Here is a 16,367-nt window from a genome sequence, read left to right on the forward strand (position 1 = left end):
TGCCCTGGGTGCTGGGCATGGGGTCCCCATCTGCAGGACATGCTAGCCGGCTGGTTGCCGAAGAAGTGAGCAATGCAAAAACTTTCATCTAAAGTTAAAAGTCTGTGCTGGGCTCCTGGAGCTACTGACATGCATTCTCAGGTTAGTTGAAGAAAAACATACAAATAGTGCCAGCAAATGGATTAAAAAAGAAAATCTAAGCTCTCCAAACATTCAACACTGTCTGTATTTGTTTCATTTCCCTTAACTTCTTTTTTTTAAATGTTTGTTTATTTTTGAGAGAGAGAGAGACAGACAGACAGACAGACTGCAAGTGGCGTAGGACCAGAGAGAGAGAGGGAGACAGAGAACCCAATGCAGGCTCCAGGCTCTGAGCTCGAACCGTGAGATCATGACCTGAGCCAAAGTCGGACCCTTAACCGACTGAGCCACTCAAGCACCCCTCCCTTAATTTCTTAATAAAATTTCATTGAAAAAAATCTAGCCATATGTTTTGAGATAGGTTTATATGCCCCAGGGTGCTAAATGGGCTGAGACTGCAAGAGGAGGTCTGCTTGAGAGCCTGTCTGTGCTATCTGAGTACCCTGATTCACTGTACAGAGCACATGTCTTTTCACAATTCTGCCCCTTTGCTTCTTTCAGCAACTATGAAGGCAGCTGACCTCTGGACTTCTAGTTCTGTGAGATAAGACATCTCCTTCCATTTAAGCCAATCAGAGTCAGGTTCTTGGTCACCTGCTGCTGAAAATGCCTCTGTCTTTTTCACCTAGTGAACACCTTCTCAGTTTTGAGACCCTGCTCTTGTGTAGCATTGATTCACTGACTCCCTTCTTAGTGCTCCAGATTTCTATTGTGGCACCTCTGCTCTATCAGCTGGACAGCAAGCCCTTAAAAGAAGGGCTTTCCCCCCAGAACTGACAGAGTCCCTGACACAACAAAGGTGAATGAATGAATGAATGAATGACCTTGGAGATAGAGATTCTCTGTGACAGCAGAAATGCTGAAACATAATTATGAGTCAAGAGAAAAAGGGAAAGGAATGATAAAGGAGAGTGTGGAAACAGGCCGTTAGGAGGGAACAAAATGGGAAAAATATGAGACTGTGAGTATGAGAAGCTGATATATGATCAAATTAAGGTTTATGAAAATTTCATTGGATGGGAAAGAAAAATCTGTGTATAATTGTATAAATTATTTTAACAGTAAGCCATAGAAATAACCATTAATGCCATTTTGGCATTTATCACCTCATAATGCACCTGTCAATTTGCCTGAGTCCTGTCCTAATGGCAAGCAACTCAAAGGCAAGCCTAATGCTTGGGTCTTCATGGCATGCCCAGCCCTGAACCCAGCACATGTCCAGCACCCATTAAGGGCTGTTGAACTGAGGACTGAATGAAGACTTGAAGGCTTCAGAGTTAGATGTCACACCGATTACTGAAAGCACAAAAGAAATAACCTGCTGAACATTTTATTTGAAATTATTTTTCCCCATTAAATCGAATTACTTTTTTTCTTCTTTAACACTCTCTAGCTTAACAATAACATGTAAATCATGAGCTTTTATCTTGGACTTAGAAAGTGACCCATTAAGTAGGAAATCATGTGCTTGATACTTAAACCAGATTAACTAAAAAGGTCTTTTAGATATTGGGTTCTCTGCAATTCAACAGAATTTTTTTTTTTTTTTTTTTTTTTTTTTTTAGCCAAAAGCATTGTAAAGCCAGAACTAGGGGAAAACATTAAGCCATCCTTAGCAGTGTCTTCAGTACAGCTTGGTGTCTTATTTTTTTTTTTCAACGTTTATTTATTTTTGGGACAGAGAGAGACAGAGCATGAACGGGGGAAGGGCAGAGAGAGAGGGAGACACAGAATCGGAAACAGGCTCCAGGCTCTGAGCCATCAGCCCAGAGCCCGACACGGGGCTCGAACTCACGGAGCGCAAGATCGTGACCTGGCTGAAGTCGGGCGCTTAACCGACTGCGCCACCCAGGCGCCCTGCTTGGTGTCTTATTAATGTGAACAGTATTATCCATACACTTCTCCACATGCTATTAACGTCACACAGAGTAGGAGGTAAATGCATCCCTTTGTTCTCCTCCCATTTTAATGGCATCATTATTTATATTATTAATATCCTATATTTTTTTCCTGTAATGCTTGAAGTTCTATATAAATAGTCATTCTTTCTAATCTAGTACTAGAATCATAAAAGCTCTCATCCTCATTTTGCAAGTAGGAAAACAGAAGCGTGAAATGGCTAATGCTTTGCCACGTGGGAGATTCACTGAGAGGTTCAAAAAATGGACCACAAGGACAGTTGAAAGGAAACTTCCTCTGGCCAAGTTTACTTCAGAATAAATTTTTCTGGGTCTCTTATCTCAAACCTGAGTAATAAACAGCTCGTTCTTCAAGGGGAAATATCTTGAACCCTTCTCCCTAGTGTAGTCTTAAATTATTTCCATCAATTTCTAAAATAATTGATAGACCACAAATATATTGGCAATACAAAATAAAATACCCATGGTAAAAATATATGAAGGCTCATAAGCCTCTCCCCTAATTTTTATTTTATTGATTCACCCTTTATTTAATAAACATTTGTTAAGTGCCTTCTATGTGCCAAGTACAGTTTTTGATGCCACCCATTATAGATATAAAGAAAAAAAAAGATATAGCCCCTTCCCTTCAAGCTCTTCACAATGAGAGTCAGACACATAAACATGGGGCAGTTTAATAAGTGCTCACATAAGTGAGGTAAGCACCAAGTGCCAGTAGAGGACAGGATAGGGCACCAACTGGGAACTGGTGTTGAGGATGGTGTCAGAAATGGGGGACAGACTAGGAGCAGAATGAGCAGGACATGTCCAAAGTGTGTGCTGGGGCGGGAGGGAGAAAGCACACGGCCCGGCTGCTACTGGTAGTCATTTCATAACCACAAATGGAACCACTTGTAGGGTGAAGCCCATGTTACGGATGGCTGAGCAGAGAGATGGAAAAATCTAGGTGGTCGATGGCTTCATTGAACTGAACTGCTGAATCAGTCAACACTAAAGTCACCCTACCTCAGAGCTTGTTTTTAAGTGAAAGAATACATTTCCATATTGTCTAAATTTAAGTAGGGTTTTCTGTCTCTTGCAGCTAAAAGCATCCTAAGTGATTATGTAGAGGAGGTTTAGGGGGAAAGATAGTTCATTTCTGCACACATTGAATTTGAAATGGCTGTCGGTCCACCTGGAAATTTCCCAGGGACAGGTGGGTCTGACCGTACTTGTCGAAACAGTCATTGTTTTAAAATAACCTCAGCATAGGGGAGCCTGGGTGTCTCAGTCGGTTAAGCCTCCGACTCTTGATTTCCACTTGGGTCATGATCTCACGTTCATAAGATCAAGCCTCAGGTCGGGCTCTGTGCTGACAGTTGGACCCTGCTTGGGATCCTTTTTCTCATTCTCTCTATGCCCCTCCCCTGCTTGCGCTCTTGCTCGCTCACTCTCTCTCTCAAAATAAATAATAAATTTAAAAAACATAACCTCCGCATAAACACTTTGAATATCTATCCCATAAGGATAGTTAGTTGCACTTGAAGTAGCCCCATGGCATCCTCAACAACCCAGATGCTTTCTTGCCTTCCTGCCCTGCCATCTCTAGATTACTTGCTTTTATTCATAGGTTTGTTCTCTCCTCTCACAAGATGGTGACAGCAGCACTAAGCATCCCATTCACACCCCAAAATGTCCAAAGGCCAAATTTGGGCACATTTTTCCTTGTTCTTTCTTGAGAGCAAACAGAGTCTCGGAGTTGATGCTCAGAGGTTGTCAGTATGTGAAGGACTCTAATCAGGGGTCTGTATTCAGACTAAGCTACATCAAGCACTACAAATGAGGTTAGCTACGTCTGAACAAGAGGATCCACCATATGCCTCTTTTGGGGCCTGCTTGGCAAAAAACATCTGTACCTGTGGCAGAATTCATGTGAAGCTTTCTTTATTGCAACATATCATCACGGAGCAGGTAGTGAATGGGTAGGCATAGCCCCTACCTGCCTCTAATAGTTGGAGGATACCAATGTTTACTGGACAATTTTGAATGGTCAAAAGAACTCAGAATAACTTGTAACTCCACTACACCAAGTTACTTCTCCCTACAGAGACTCAAGTATTATACATCCAGGTCAGAGGAGTCCTGGTAGAAGTTCAGTCATAAGAACAATCTTTCCTGCAGACAGACCTCCTGGAATCCTAGGAAAGGGCCTGAGAATGAGAGCCTTCTGAGAGAGCCATTGCTTCACTCCATACCAGGGTCTAATCATTTAGTCTTTTTTGTCCATCGCTGCTTCAGGTGTGTTTCTCCTGAAACACCCAGATCAGTCAAAAAGGCAAACAATTCCCAGATAAGAGGACTCTTACTAGTTCAGGGTAGTTCTAGTTTTAATTTTCTGAGGAATTGCCATACTGTTTCCCTTAATGCCTCTACCAGTTGACATTCCCATCAACAGTGTGTAAGTGATAAACATTACCTTTTCTCCTCTCCTTCTGGCTTTTTGATAACTGCCATCCTAACAGATGTGAAGTGATATGTCATTGTGGCTTTGATTTGTATTTCCATGATGATTAGTAGTACTGAGCATCTTTTCATATACCCACTGGCCATTTTTACATCTTCTTTGGTAAAATGTCTATACAGGGCCTTTGCCCATCTTTTAATTGGGTCATTTGGTTTTTTGCTATTGAGTTGTATGAGTGCCTTATATATTTTGGATATTAGCCCCTTAGCAGATATATGGTTTGCCAATATTTTCTCCCAATCTATAGATTGCCTTTTAATCTTATTGACTATTTCCTTTGCTATGCAGAAGCTTTTTAGTTTTATGCACAGGCATACCTTAAAGATATGTAGGTTTAGTTCCAGACTACTGCAATAGAGCAAATAGCACAAAAAATGAGTCAAATGAATTTTTTTGTTTCCTAGTGCATATAAAAGTTAAGCTTAGGGGCGCCTGGGTGGCGCAGTCGGTTAAGCGTCCGACTTCAGCCAGGTCACGATCTCGCGGTCCGTGAGTTCGAGCCCCGCGTCAGGCTCTGGGCTGATGGCTCGGAGCCTGGAGCCTGGTTCCGATTCTGTGTCTCCCTCTCTCTCTGCCCCTCCCCCGTTCATGCTCTGTCTCTCTCTGTCCCAAAAATAAATAAAAAACGTTGAAAAAAATTTAAAAAAAAAAGTTAAGCTTACACTGTACTGTAGTCTATTTACAGTGTGCAAAAACATTATGTCGAAAAAAACAATTCCATACTTTAATTAAAAAATACTTTATTGCTAAAAAATGCTAACCGTCATCTGAGCTTTCATCACATCATAATCTTTTTGCTGATAGAGGGTCTTGCCTCAATGTTAATGGCTGCTGACTGATCCGGGTGGGGTGCCTGTGGCAATTTCTTAAAATAAGACAACAATGAAATCTGGCACATTGATTGGCTATTCCTTTCATGAATGATCTCTCTGTATCACGTGCTGAAGTTTGAGTGCATTCTACCCATTGTGTATTCTTGGTGCCTTTGGCAAAGATTTTTTTGAACATACATGGGCGACTTTTAAAAAAAGAGATAACTTTGAATTAGCTCTAATGACAAGTGTATATATATCACATTTGAATTTTTATAAGAGTATGCATTGTTTTATATAAAAAAAGTATTAAAGGCAGTTTATGATTTCCAAATTGCAGTACATTAATTACCCTTAGTAATAAGTAATGTATGACACATCTTTTTGAGATTTGGTGCTTTAAGTTACAGAAACTGATTCTCCTTATGGGGGTGGTCTATTTGAGGGGAAGTTTCTCTTTTTCTGTGGACAACCAAATTATGCCAGTGTATTTAGTTTCTAACAGTTGCCTGAGTTGTCATTTTCTCTTTAACTAAACGGGGGATACCCACAAACCATCTTGCCACAACAAAATCATAAACACTTCCCATGGCAGTCCTATGCCCCTTGTAGAGACTCTCCCCCTTCCTCTAAATCCCCAAATTTCCAAACTCTCACCTCCCCTGGTACAGAATTACAAAACCATGTGTGTCAACCTCACATCAGGAGTGTTAACTTAGTGAGCTCTATTTTCTTTGGAAAGGAGGAACTGTGAATGTAAAACTAAAGGCAGTTCAGATCAGGTTAACATGTGTCCTTGGCTGGGGGAAAAAAAACACCTCTAATTTACCATGATTAATATAGCACATTCTTTCAACTAGCCCCTGTGGGTCCTGGAGCAGAAGAAATGTTCATTTCCAGCATACCCAGTGAGTAGAATAGTGGAATTTTTTTAACTGAGGTACAATTGCATGTTATATAATCAAGAGAATGGAAATTCTAACACTACAGATCCAAGTATTGAGGGAAAGTGGGTCTAATCAATGAATTGGCATCTTTTTGGTAGCTCTTTGGTGTGACACTCCAGGCCAGTGACTATGAACAAAGTAAACCTTGCTCTTTTGTTAACCACCTGTGAAAATGAGGGCAAAAGATCAAGTAGGTCATGGGCAGATTGCCAGATTCTCTCTGATGAGCTAGAAATAGATGCTGCTCAAAAGTGGGCTGACCTCTTCCTTTTGTACTTCTCTCCCTCCAACGTATGTACACCTACTTAGATAGTATTTATCATTCTTATTTGAATTGTAAATGCCAGAGTAACCTCACTTGAAAATTATGCTTTAAAATTTGATGAAATTATACACTCAATTTTTATTTCTTAGCTTGGAATGTATATGCCCCTCAGCTCTAAATTTTCTGAAAATTTTGCATTTTTACCATTCTCTGTAGTCTTTTATGGACAGTCTCCAATAGTCAAAGCTGTGCAATGTAAATGTTCATGGTGTTATGAGGATAATTTATTTTCTTTCATTCTAAGAGAAGCCAGAAAGCTATCTCTTTTCCAGTTGGGATGAAACTGAATATCTGGATTGGAAAATTCCTAAGTACACTGGGTATATCATGCACTGTCATGGCACTGTGTTTAACGTCTTTTGAAAGTAGAAACCTAGTGTAAGAAATTGTCAGACCCTAAAATGAATGGGATGGAGTCCCCAGCAGCTTATATCCCCCCTTGTTGGGAGGTAGGGAGCATGAAAAGGAACTAGAAAAGTAATATTTGCATGGATTTATAAGTTTTTTCTATTAAAAAATTTTTATATAAAATCATCTGCCTAGCAGAGAACTTCCTTAATAGGATATTTGTTTTTATACGTAGTCTAAAATTGTGTTCTCTTCTATTTTGGCCCATAAGAAAAGGAAGGGAAGATTTCCTTATAAAGAAATGCAGGAAAACTGGTTTGTACCAGAAAATGGAAATGCAGCGTAGCAGAGTCGCTACCAATAATGCTTATAGAAGGGGGATGTGGAGTTAACAGTGGGATGAGGGATGATAGATGTTCACACACAAGTTTAAAATTTGCTTCTAAGTAGTACTAGCCTCTGCAGATGGTACTCTCAAGGATCAACTTCAAGATAACTTTAAGACATTAAAAATAAAAATAAATTTGTTGAATGAGATCACTTGCCTGTAGAGGTGAATAGCTCCAGGAGCTTTTCTGTTAATAGATATCCAGGAGTCTCTCCAACACCAAATTCAAATTAGCGTGGCCTTGATGTAGCTCCAACAGAACATGACTGGAATCTGATTCTAACCAAGGAAGCTGAAACCCAATTAATTAAACTATCCCAGGTCTTAACAAAGACTGTGCCAAGAAAAGAAGGGTGGGCATGGAGCCTAGACAAGGAGAGCTGAATAAGCAGCTATTTAGTTATTGGTAGCATGAGTTCTGCACTGGCCAAGGAAGTCTTGCTTTGACTGGTTGAATTGAGCTTCCTATCCGCTAAAAAGGTTACCCTTAGAGTGGAAATGATTCAGATTTCTTACCTCCACTGAGTCCTAGTTTCCCCATCAGTAAGAACAGTAGGAGATAAGTTCCAAGAGGCAATAGGATATACTTTGTATAGGATCTGCAGGCCACCATGAAGACGTGATTAATATTTTAGGGAACCGCAGAGGCTTCGGAAAGTTTTGAGTAGAGGAGTGATTGGGATTATCAGGAACTAACATTGCAAAAGGATTAGAAGTATCAAATTAGCTAATCCATGTAAGGCCTTAGCACCATGCCTAGTCTATTAATAGTGCTCAATAACTGGTAATCATGATTATAATTACCATACTTCAGTGATGCTATCAAAGTAGCTCCTCTTCACCAAGACTAAATCATGAAGAAATAGAAAATCTGAATAGACCTATAACTAGTAAGGAAATTAAATCAGTAACCAAAAAACCTTCCAACAAAGAAAAGCCTTGGACCAGATGGTGTCACTGGTGAATTCTACCAAATGTGTAAAGAATTAACATCAACCCTTCTCAAACTCTTCCAAAACAAATTGAAGAGGAAGGAACACTTCCTAAATAATTCTGTGTGGCCAACATTACCCTGATACCCAACTTAGAGGCATTGTAAGAAAAGAAAACTAGAGGCCAATATCCCTGATGACAATTGATGCAAAACTCCTCAACAAAATCATAGTAAGCAGAATGCCATCCACATGTTAAGAAGATTACACCATGACAAAGTGGGATTTATCCCTGGAATCTAAGGATAGTTCAACATACAAAATAGCAATCACTGTAACACACCACATTAACAGAATAAAGAGGAAAAATTATCATATCAATTGATTCAGAAAAAGCACTGACCAACTTTAACTGTCTTTCATGATGAAAATACACAACAGAATAGGAATAGAAGGAAACTACTTCAACACAATAAAAGCCATATTTGAAAAACCCATGTTGTGCTCAATGGCAGCATCAGACCCAATGATGAAAGACTGAAAGTTTATCTTTTAACATCAGGAACAAGACAAAGATGTTAACTTTTGCCCTTCTATCCAACACAATATTGTTGAGTAGCATTCCAAATTCCAGTCAGAGCAATTAGACAAGAAATAGAAATAAAAGGCATCCAAATTGTAAAGGAAGAAGTAAAATTATCTGTTCACAAATGATATACTCTTATATGTAGAAACCATAAAGATTACACACACACACACACACACACACACCATTAGAAGTAATAAATGAGGGGCACCTGGGTGGCTCAGTCGGCTAAGTGTCCGACTCTTGATTTTGGCTCAGGTCATGATCTTGTGGCTCATGAGTTCGAGCCCTCCATTGGGCTCTGCACTGGCAGTGTGGAGCCTGCTTGGGATTCTCTCTCTCCTCCTCTTTTCCTCTCTAACCCTCCCACTCCCCCACTCTCACACACACACACTATCTCTCTAAAAATAAATAAATTTTTAAAAAGAAATAATAAATGAATTCAGCAAAATTGCAGAACACAAAACACATGGACAAAAATCAATTGTATTTCTGTACACCAACATGAGCAATCTGAAAAGGAAATTAAGAAAACAATTTCATTTACAATAGCATCAAAAAGAATAAAATACTTGGAGATAAACTTAGCTGAAGAGTCAAAAGACTTTTATACTATAAACTACAAAATATTGCTGAAAGTAATTAAAGAAGACACAAATAAATGGAAAGATAAACTGTGTTCATGGATTGGAAGACCCAATATTGTTAAGATGTCAGTACTACTCACAGCAGTCTAACTAGTCACTGTAATCCCTGTCAAAATACAAATGATGTTTTTTTGCAGAAGTAGAAAAAAAAATCCATCCTGAAATTCATATGGAATCCCAAATAGCCAAAACAATCTTGAAAAGGAAGAACAAAGTTGGAGGTCTCACACTTACTGGTTTCAAAACTTACTACAAAGCTATAGTAATCAAAACATTGTGCTACTGACATAAAACACAAACACATAAACCAATGAAATGTAATAGAGAGTCCAGAAATAAACCTTCATATATATGGTGAATTGACTTTTCACAAGGGTGCCAAGATCATTCAATGGAAAAAGGACAAGTTTTTCAACAAATGGTGTTGGGAAAATTGGATATCCACATGCAAAAGAATTCATTTGGACCCTTACTCAAAATGGATCAAAGATCTAAATGTAATAGCTAAAACTATAAAACTCCTAGAGGAATGCATAGAGAAAAAGCTTGATGGTATTAGATTTGGCAGTGATTTACTGAATGTGACACTAAAAGCATAGGCAACAAAACAAAAAATAGACAAATTGGACTTTGTCAAAATTAAAATTTTTGTACATCGAAGGACACTATCCAAAGAATGAAAAGGCAGCCCACAGGATGGGAGAGAAATATTTGCAAATCATATATATCTGACAAGGGATTAATATTAAAAATATTTAAAGAATTCCTATAATTCAACAACAACAAAACAACTCAATTTAAAAAAAAAAGGCAAAGGCCTTGAATAGACATTTCTCCAAAGAAGATCACAAGTGACCAGTAAGCACATGAAAAGAAGCTCAATATCACATTAATCATTAGGGAAATGAAAATCAAAACCACAAGATACCACTTCATGCCCATTATCATAGCTATTGTCAAAACAAATGAACAAAAACTTTAGAAACAAGTGGTGGCATGAATGTGGAGAAATTGGAGCCCTTGTGCATTGCTGGTGCATTTGGTACAACCACTATAGAAAACAATATGTTCATTCCTTGAAAAATTACGGATAGAATTACCATGTGACACAGCAATTCCACTTCTGGGTACATACTCAAAAGAATTGTAAACAGGGTCTTGAAGAGATATTTGTACATGCATGTCCATAACAGCATTATTCCCAGTTGCCAAAAGGTAGAAATGACCCAAATGTCCATTGACAGATGAATGTGTAAACAAAACATGATATATACATATGATGGAATATTATTCAGCTTTAACAGGGAAGGATATTCTTACATGTTTCAACATGGATGAACCTTGACGACATTATGCTAAGTGAAATAAGCTGGATTCAAAAGGACAAATACTGTCTGATTCCACTTACATAGGTACTGAGAATAGTTGAATTTCTAGAGACCGAAAGTATAAGGGTGGTTGCCAGTGGATGAGAAGAAGGGTAAATGGTGAATGGGGAGTTAGTGTTTTATGAATACAGCGTCTGAGTTGGAGAAGATGAAAAGAATTCTGGAGATGGATGGTAGTGATGGTTGCACATCACTGTGGATGTCCTTAATGCGACAGAACTGTATATGTAAAAATAATTAAAAATGTAAATTTTATCTTATGTATATTTTATTATAATAAAAAAAATGTAGCCCCCACTTCCTCTGAGTTCATACTCTCCAACAGATTTCTGGTTATCATTTCTCTTTGTGTATAATTTTCCTGTAGAGAAAATAAATGGATGGCTTAGTAAGCCCTACCCTGACAGTCCTCCAGGCTGACAACTAAACGGTCATTCAGATTTATACATCAGGCTCTTGTAAGGGTGGGTATCAAGGAACTAGGTCTTACAGAAGGATGACTGACAAAACTGTGTTTCTTGATGGCATAATGGAGACTCAGACCCTAAAAAGCAGTGACAGCCTAAGCCTGGGGTCTAGGGATATCTTGGCTACCACTTCTCTGTCTAGCAGCAAAACCAGCCTGTTACTAAAAGCAATGGTGTTTTCAACTCCAAGATAGGCCCTGTTTCCCTTCCTTTTTATATAACTAAATTTTTTTCATTTTATTTATTTGAGAGAGAGACAGAGCAAGAGTGCACAAGCAGGGGCAGGGGCAGAGAGACAAGGCGGGGAGAGAGAGAGAGAGAGAGAGAGAGAGAGAGAGAGAGAATGAATCTTAAGCAGGCTCCACACTCAGCAAGGAGCCAGATGCAGGGCTCAATCCCATGACCCTGGGATCATTATCTGAGCTGAAATCAGGAGTCAGATGCTTAACTGACTGAGCCACCCAGGCACCCCCCCTAAAACTAACTTTTAGTTAAAAATACCGAGGAATGATTTCCCAAACCACAATTATTTTCTCTTCCTGTGTCAGGCAGGCTACTTTGTTGAAGTAAGAACTAGATAAAACTTACCACTGCTGTAGAAAGACTTGCTTAGTGTGGGAACTGTGTCCTTACACTGCCAACATTTAAGGGAGAGGGAGGGAGGGAGGAGGAAAATAGTACCTTTCAACTAGGAAGCAAAGTTTAAAAGAATAAGGTAGAACCCCTTCTTCTCTGTGTATTCCAGCCTCCCTTGTCTTCCCAAGGGTAGGAAAGGAGTCTCTTCCTTGTGCTCTTATGGTGTCTATTTTTGACCCATAAACCTTCTCATATTGCATTGACACCACCTGTTTACTGTATCTCCCACTGGAATGGAGGGAACTTCATAAACTCTGTCTTCAGTCTTTGTTTCCCCAGAACTAGAGCTGTCCTGGCACGCAGTAAGAACATGATAACTCTTGGCCAGAAAAATAAACAGCATACTGCTGTGTTTCATTAACTCTACAACCCCACCAGTTATTAGACACTTCAATTGCAAGACCACCAAGAAAGAAAAAAAAATACAATCAGAAGAAAACCAGGAGTCATAGAACATTCCAATTTTAGGGTTATTATCACCTTGATTGCAGGCCTGGAACATGGAAGAGATGGCCACAAAAGGATTGAAGACTAATTGATATCACTTCATAAATACATATATGTGCACATACATCTACACCACCAAAAACCTGCTTTTTTAATTAGTTCACTTGGCCTCTCTATCTTCAGCTTTTCCTCTCAGACAAGGCATTGTTTCAGATTTTTAAAAATCACTTTCTTGTCTGAATACCAGGTAACTAAAAACAGGTAGAGGGACTTGTCCCCATTTCTTAGCTTTGGTTATGTTCTGAGGCTCAGCTCTAAAAAAGAGTATTATTTGTTGTTTCCACCAAGGCAGCTTAAATGATGAGGATCAGTGTATCACAGTGGGAAGTACTTTTGCCTCCAGGCAAGACTATAATAAAATAAGCTCATTCGTCATCTGCCGAGGGAAAACATGTCACTACAAAATTACTAGGTAATGAAAAATCTGGGCAGTCTTATGGCACTTTTAATCAGAAGATCTCAAAACAGCCCCACACTATCATCAACAAAGTCTTGTCATCAGCAGGATGCAAAGTGGAAAGTGTCCCTTTGTGTTATACACCATGAATCTAAGTTGTTTTTTTTTAAAGTTAAGCAAATGAATAAAAAGCAAATAATAATGATGATGATTATATACATAGATACATTTACATATAAATACACGTACACACACATGAAATTTTAATTTAATTGCATGTCTAGTGAGATCATGGACAAATATTTCATTGTAAATCCTCAAGCACCACACCAGTAATAATAAGGATCTGGGCTTCAATCCTGGCTCTTCCTCCCTTCATGACCTTGGGCAAGTGTCCTACCATCTCTAAGTGTCAGTGTCCTTATTTGTAAAATGGGACTCACAAGGATATGCACCTCACTGTAACTGGGGTCCATGGAATATTCCCTGTAAAGCAGAAATACGGTGAGTGCTCTATAAATATTAGCTCCCCGCTACAGAAAGAACTACAATAGAGGCCCATTTACCATGCCCGCAGACCCACTTTCCCCCCGACAGCCCGGTCTTAGTTTCATAAGGTTTTCATTTCGCCACTGCCAGTTTGGTCTCACTTCCCTCCCCACCCAGTTTGGGACCTGGGCAGCTACTGAATTTACTACCATAGGGTCCATTCTTCTTTGCCCCATCCACCTCACCTTCCTCTCTTCTTTCTATGATATCCCTCAGGCCAGGATTGTTATGATGACCTCAGCTCCAATCTTCTCAACTTTAATCCATCCTACATAGCTGTACCTGTTCATGAAATCCTAAGCATGACATTTCTCTGTTCAAAATTCTTAAAGCTTCCCCACTGCCTACTAAATTCAGTTCTGACCACAGCATTCGAGACATCCCACTTTTGGCTTCAATCTACCTTTCCAAGGTACCTCTCCAATTTAGCCAATCTGATGTACCTATCCCTATGCTACATTCTCCCACATCATTTTATTCACACAATTTTCTTCTATTGTAATGTCTTCCCCTTCGTCTCTACCTTTAAAAATCCTAACCCACCTTCTAAAAAACCAGTCTCAAATTCGACCTCCCCTGCAATGTACCTTTCCAACCTCCTTTCAACTGTCTCATGTGTGTCTTCTTTGGGACACTTATATTTCATCTTGCACTGAGGTTGTTTCCATCATAAGGCCTACCTCACCTCTGTAGTCTATCCATGCCTTTGCTCATAGTAGTGGGCAATTAATATGGATGTTACTCTGCTGTGTTTAATTGGTTATATTTGAATACACGTATTTACTTTGAGTCCCTGTATCACATATGCCACTAAAACAGGAAGATAAAATAAAATCAACCCTTTGTATGTGCTGCTGTATTTAGCAATATAGGGTGGGTCCTAGGTTGCTGGAATCAAATGGTACATCATTGGTTCCTTTAACATGCAACAAATAAAAACTTGGCCATGATGTCCACTCAGCCAACTACAGTACTACTAAAAATATCTTAATCTGCATGTGTATATAAACTGAAAATTGACCAACAAATGTTTTGGTTTTTGTTTATTTTTTGAGGTTTTGATTCAGTGGTGCTAGGGGAAAAACAAAAACAAAAACAAACCATTACAGTTCTTGCTATAACAGAGGGTTTGGTGAAATCCTCTGTCCAATCTCAGAATAGAAGGATGTAGAAAATAGAGCTGAGCTTCAGTAATTTAAGATAAGCATGTAAAATATCAAATGAAACTATTTTTTAAAATATGTTTTAACCCTATCTTCACTGTTTTGCAGTTTTCAATGCTAATGAGTCTTCTTGGTGAGCAAGTCAGACAAAATATGTTAGACTAGATGGAAAAAAAATGATTTTTGAAAAATCAGAATGTCTTAGTAATGGATCCCCAAATAGTTCTCAGTTTTTTAAGTCTGGTCCTAAGCTGCTTGGCCAGAAATATAACCAAAAAATGCTCAAGAGGTATCTCTAGAAAACACTATTCAAGAAACCCTGCCTCTTGGGATTACCAAGAACTTTGACATGGCTGTGCAGCTAAATCCAATCAGAATATTCAACAATTAAAAATTCAGTAATGCCTCTAAAAAAATAGATAAATATATCAAGATTATGCCTTTTAAGAGCAGCAGCACTTTTTTTTTTCAAATAACTTCCTTCTCCTGCCTCTAAGTCTTGGAAAACTGTCAGAGGAACACCCATATTATGAATAGTTTTATAGGTCGCTTCCTTTCTTTACTGCTATGCATAGGGTTCATCATTTCCAAATTTTCCCAGACTGCTTTGATACCATGTGATTCCTTTTAAGTAGGGGCAATTTCTTAATTCTGTGATCAAATCTTCTATATTGTGGGTTTTCATATAAATAAATTCATGTACCAGTTAAAGAAAAGAAAAAGCTTTCCCAGACTACCTTACCCTTAATCTTTTATTGAGACACCGTTGGCTCTGAAGCACCATGGGCAGTTAATTAAAGGCCAATTTTGGCCATTATTAAGGCCCCAGTGCTTATTGTCATTGCTTCCCTCTACATCCTTTAAGAACCTTATGAGAATTTAAAAGGTTTCACACACTTCCTCTCACTACTAAGAGTTCCCCTCAACATCTTATTCACTAATAACATTAACCATGTTTGTTTCCCGAAGGAATCCACCAATGATCAGAACTCTCCTCCAACACTATTCCTTCTATAACAGCATTGGGAAAACTCACCGTTGGCATTTCAATAATTGATGGTCTGGGGATAGAAGTCTGGAAAGTAACTGCTTCACAGTCCGATTTACCTTCTAAGGACCCAGACGAATCCTCAGGGGTCTCAGCAGGCTGGTTGGCACTGTGATTACTTGAACTCAGATTTGCACTGCCATTTCTCTCTGAACAGATGCTGGAATCTCGCCTTTTCTCTGGAGTTCCTTCTTCCCCTCTCGAGCGACTTGGGTGCTGGTCTGCTTTGGCCGTGGGCTGAACATAGATGGTGGAATGAGGATCAGCTGTGGTGGGCTGATCAAAGGGCGCATTCTCCCTTGTATTCCCGAAACAAGCAAGCAGAGCTGAGCATGGAAATGGATGCATCCTTCTAGATGGAGATTTCAGTCTCTTGGTGAGCCTTGCTTTCCAGGTGGACATGACCTGCAGTGAAACATTGCAAAGTTCAAAGTGGGGGAAACTTTTCCAGGGATTCAGATCACCTCCGGTTTCCTTCTAATAAGTATCTCCTTGTCTGAGAGAAGGACTTACTAGTGGTTACTCCTAAATACAAAATTAAGAGATGGCAATTCCACCCTCCCTAGGAGTCACTTAGCAGCCAACTCCCCTTCGGAAGCATCCATCCCATCCCGGGTGATTTCACGCTCTTCCTTCCTTGATGCCGTCAGTGGCTAAAGAAAGC

General features: G+C 39.2%; 1 protein-coding gene across 1 annotated transcript in view; it reads right to left on the reverse strand.

The window, feature by feature from the left end:
* FAM107B (family with sequence similarity 107 member B) overlaps nucleotides 1-16,105 on the reverse strand; it is a 234,029-nt gene extending 217,924 nt beyond the window's left edge. The window contains exon 1 of the mRNA XM_047865342.1: nucleotides 15,692-16,105. Within this exon, the coding sequence (XP_047721298.1) occupies nucleotides 15,692-16,105 (414 nt within the window). The remainder of the gene's footprint in view (nucleotides 1-15,691) is intronic.
* Between the last annotated feature and the right edge of the window lie 262 nt (nucleotides 16,106-16,367).

This window comes from Prionailurus viverrinus, chromosome B4 (genome assembly GCF_022837055.1).
Source record: "Prionailurus viverrinus isolate Anna chromosome B4, UM_Priviv_1.0, whole genome shotgun sequence".
Lineage (NCBI taxonomy): Eukaryota > Metazoa > Chordata > Mammalia > Carnivora > Felidae > Prionailurus > Prionailurus viverrinus.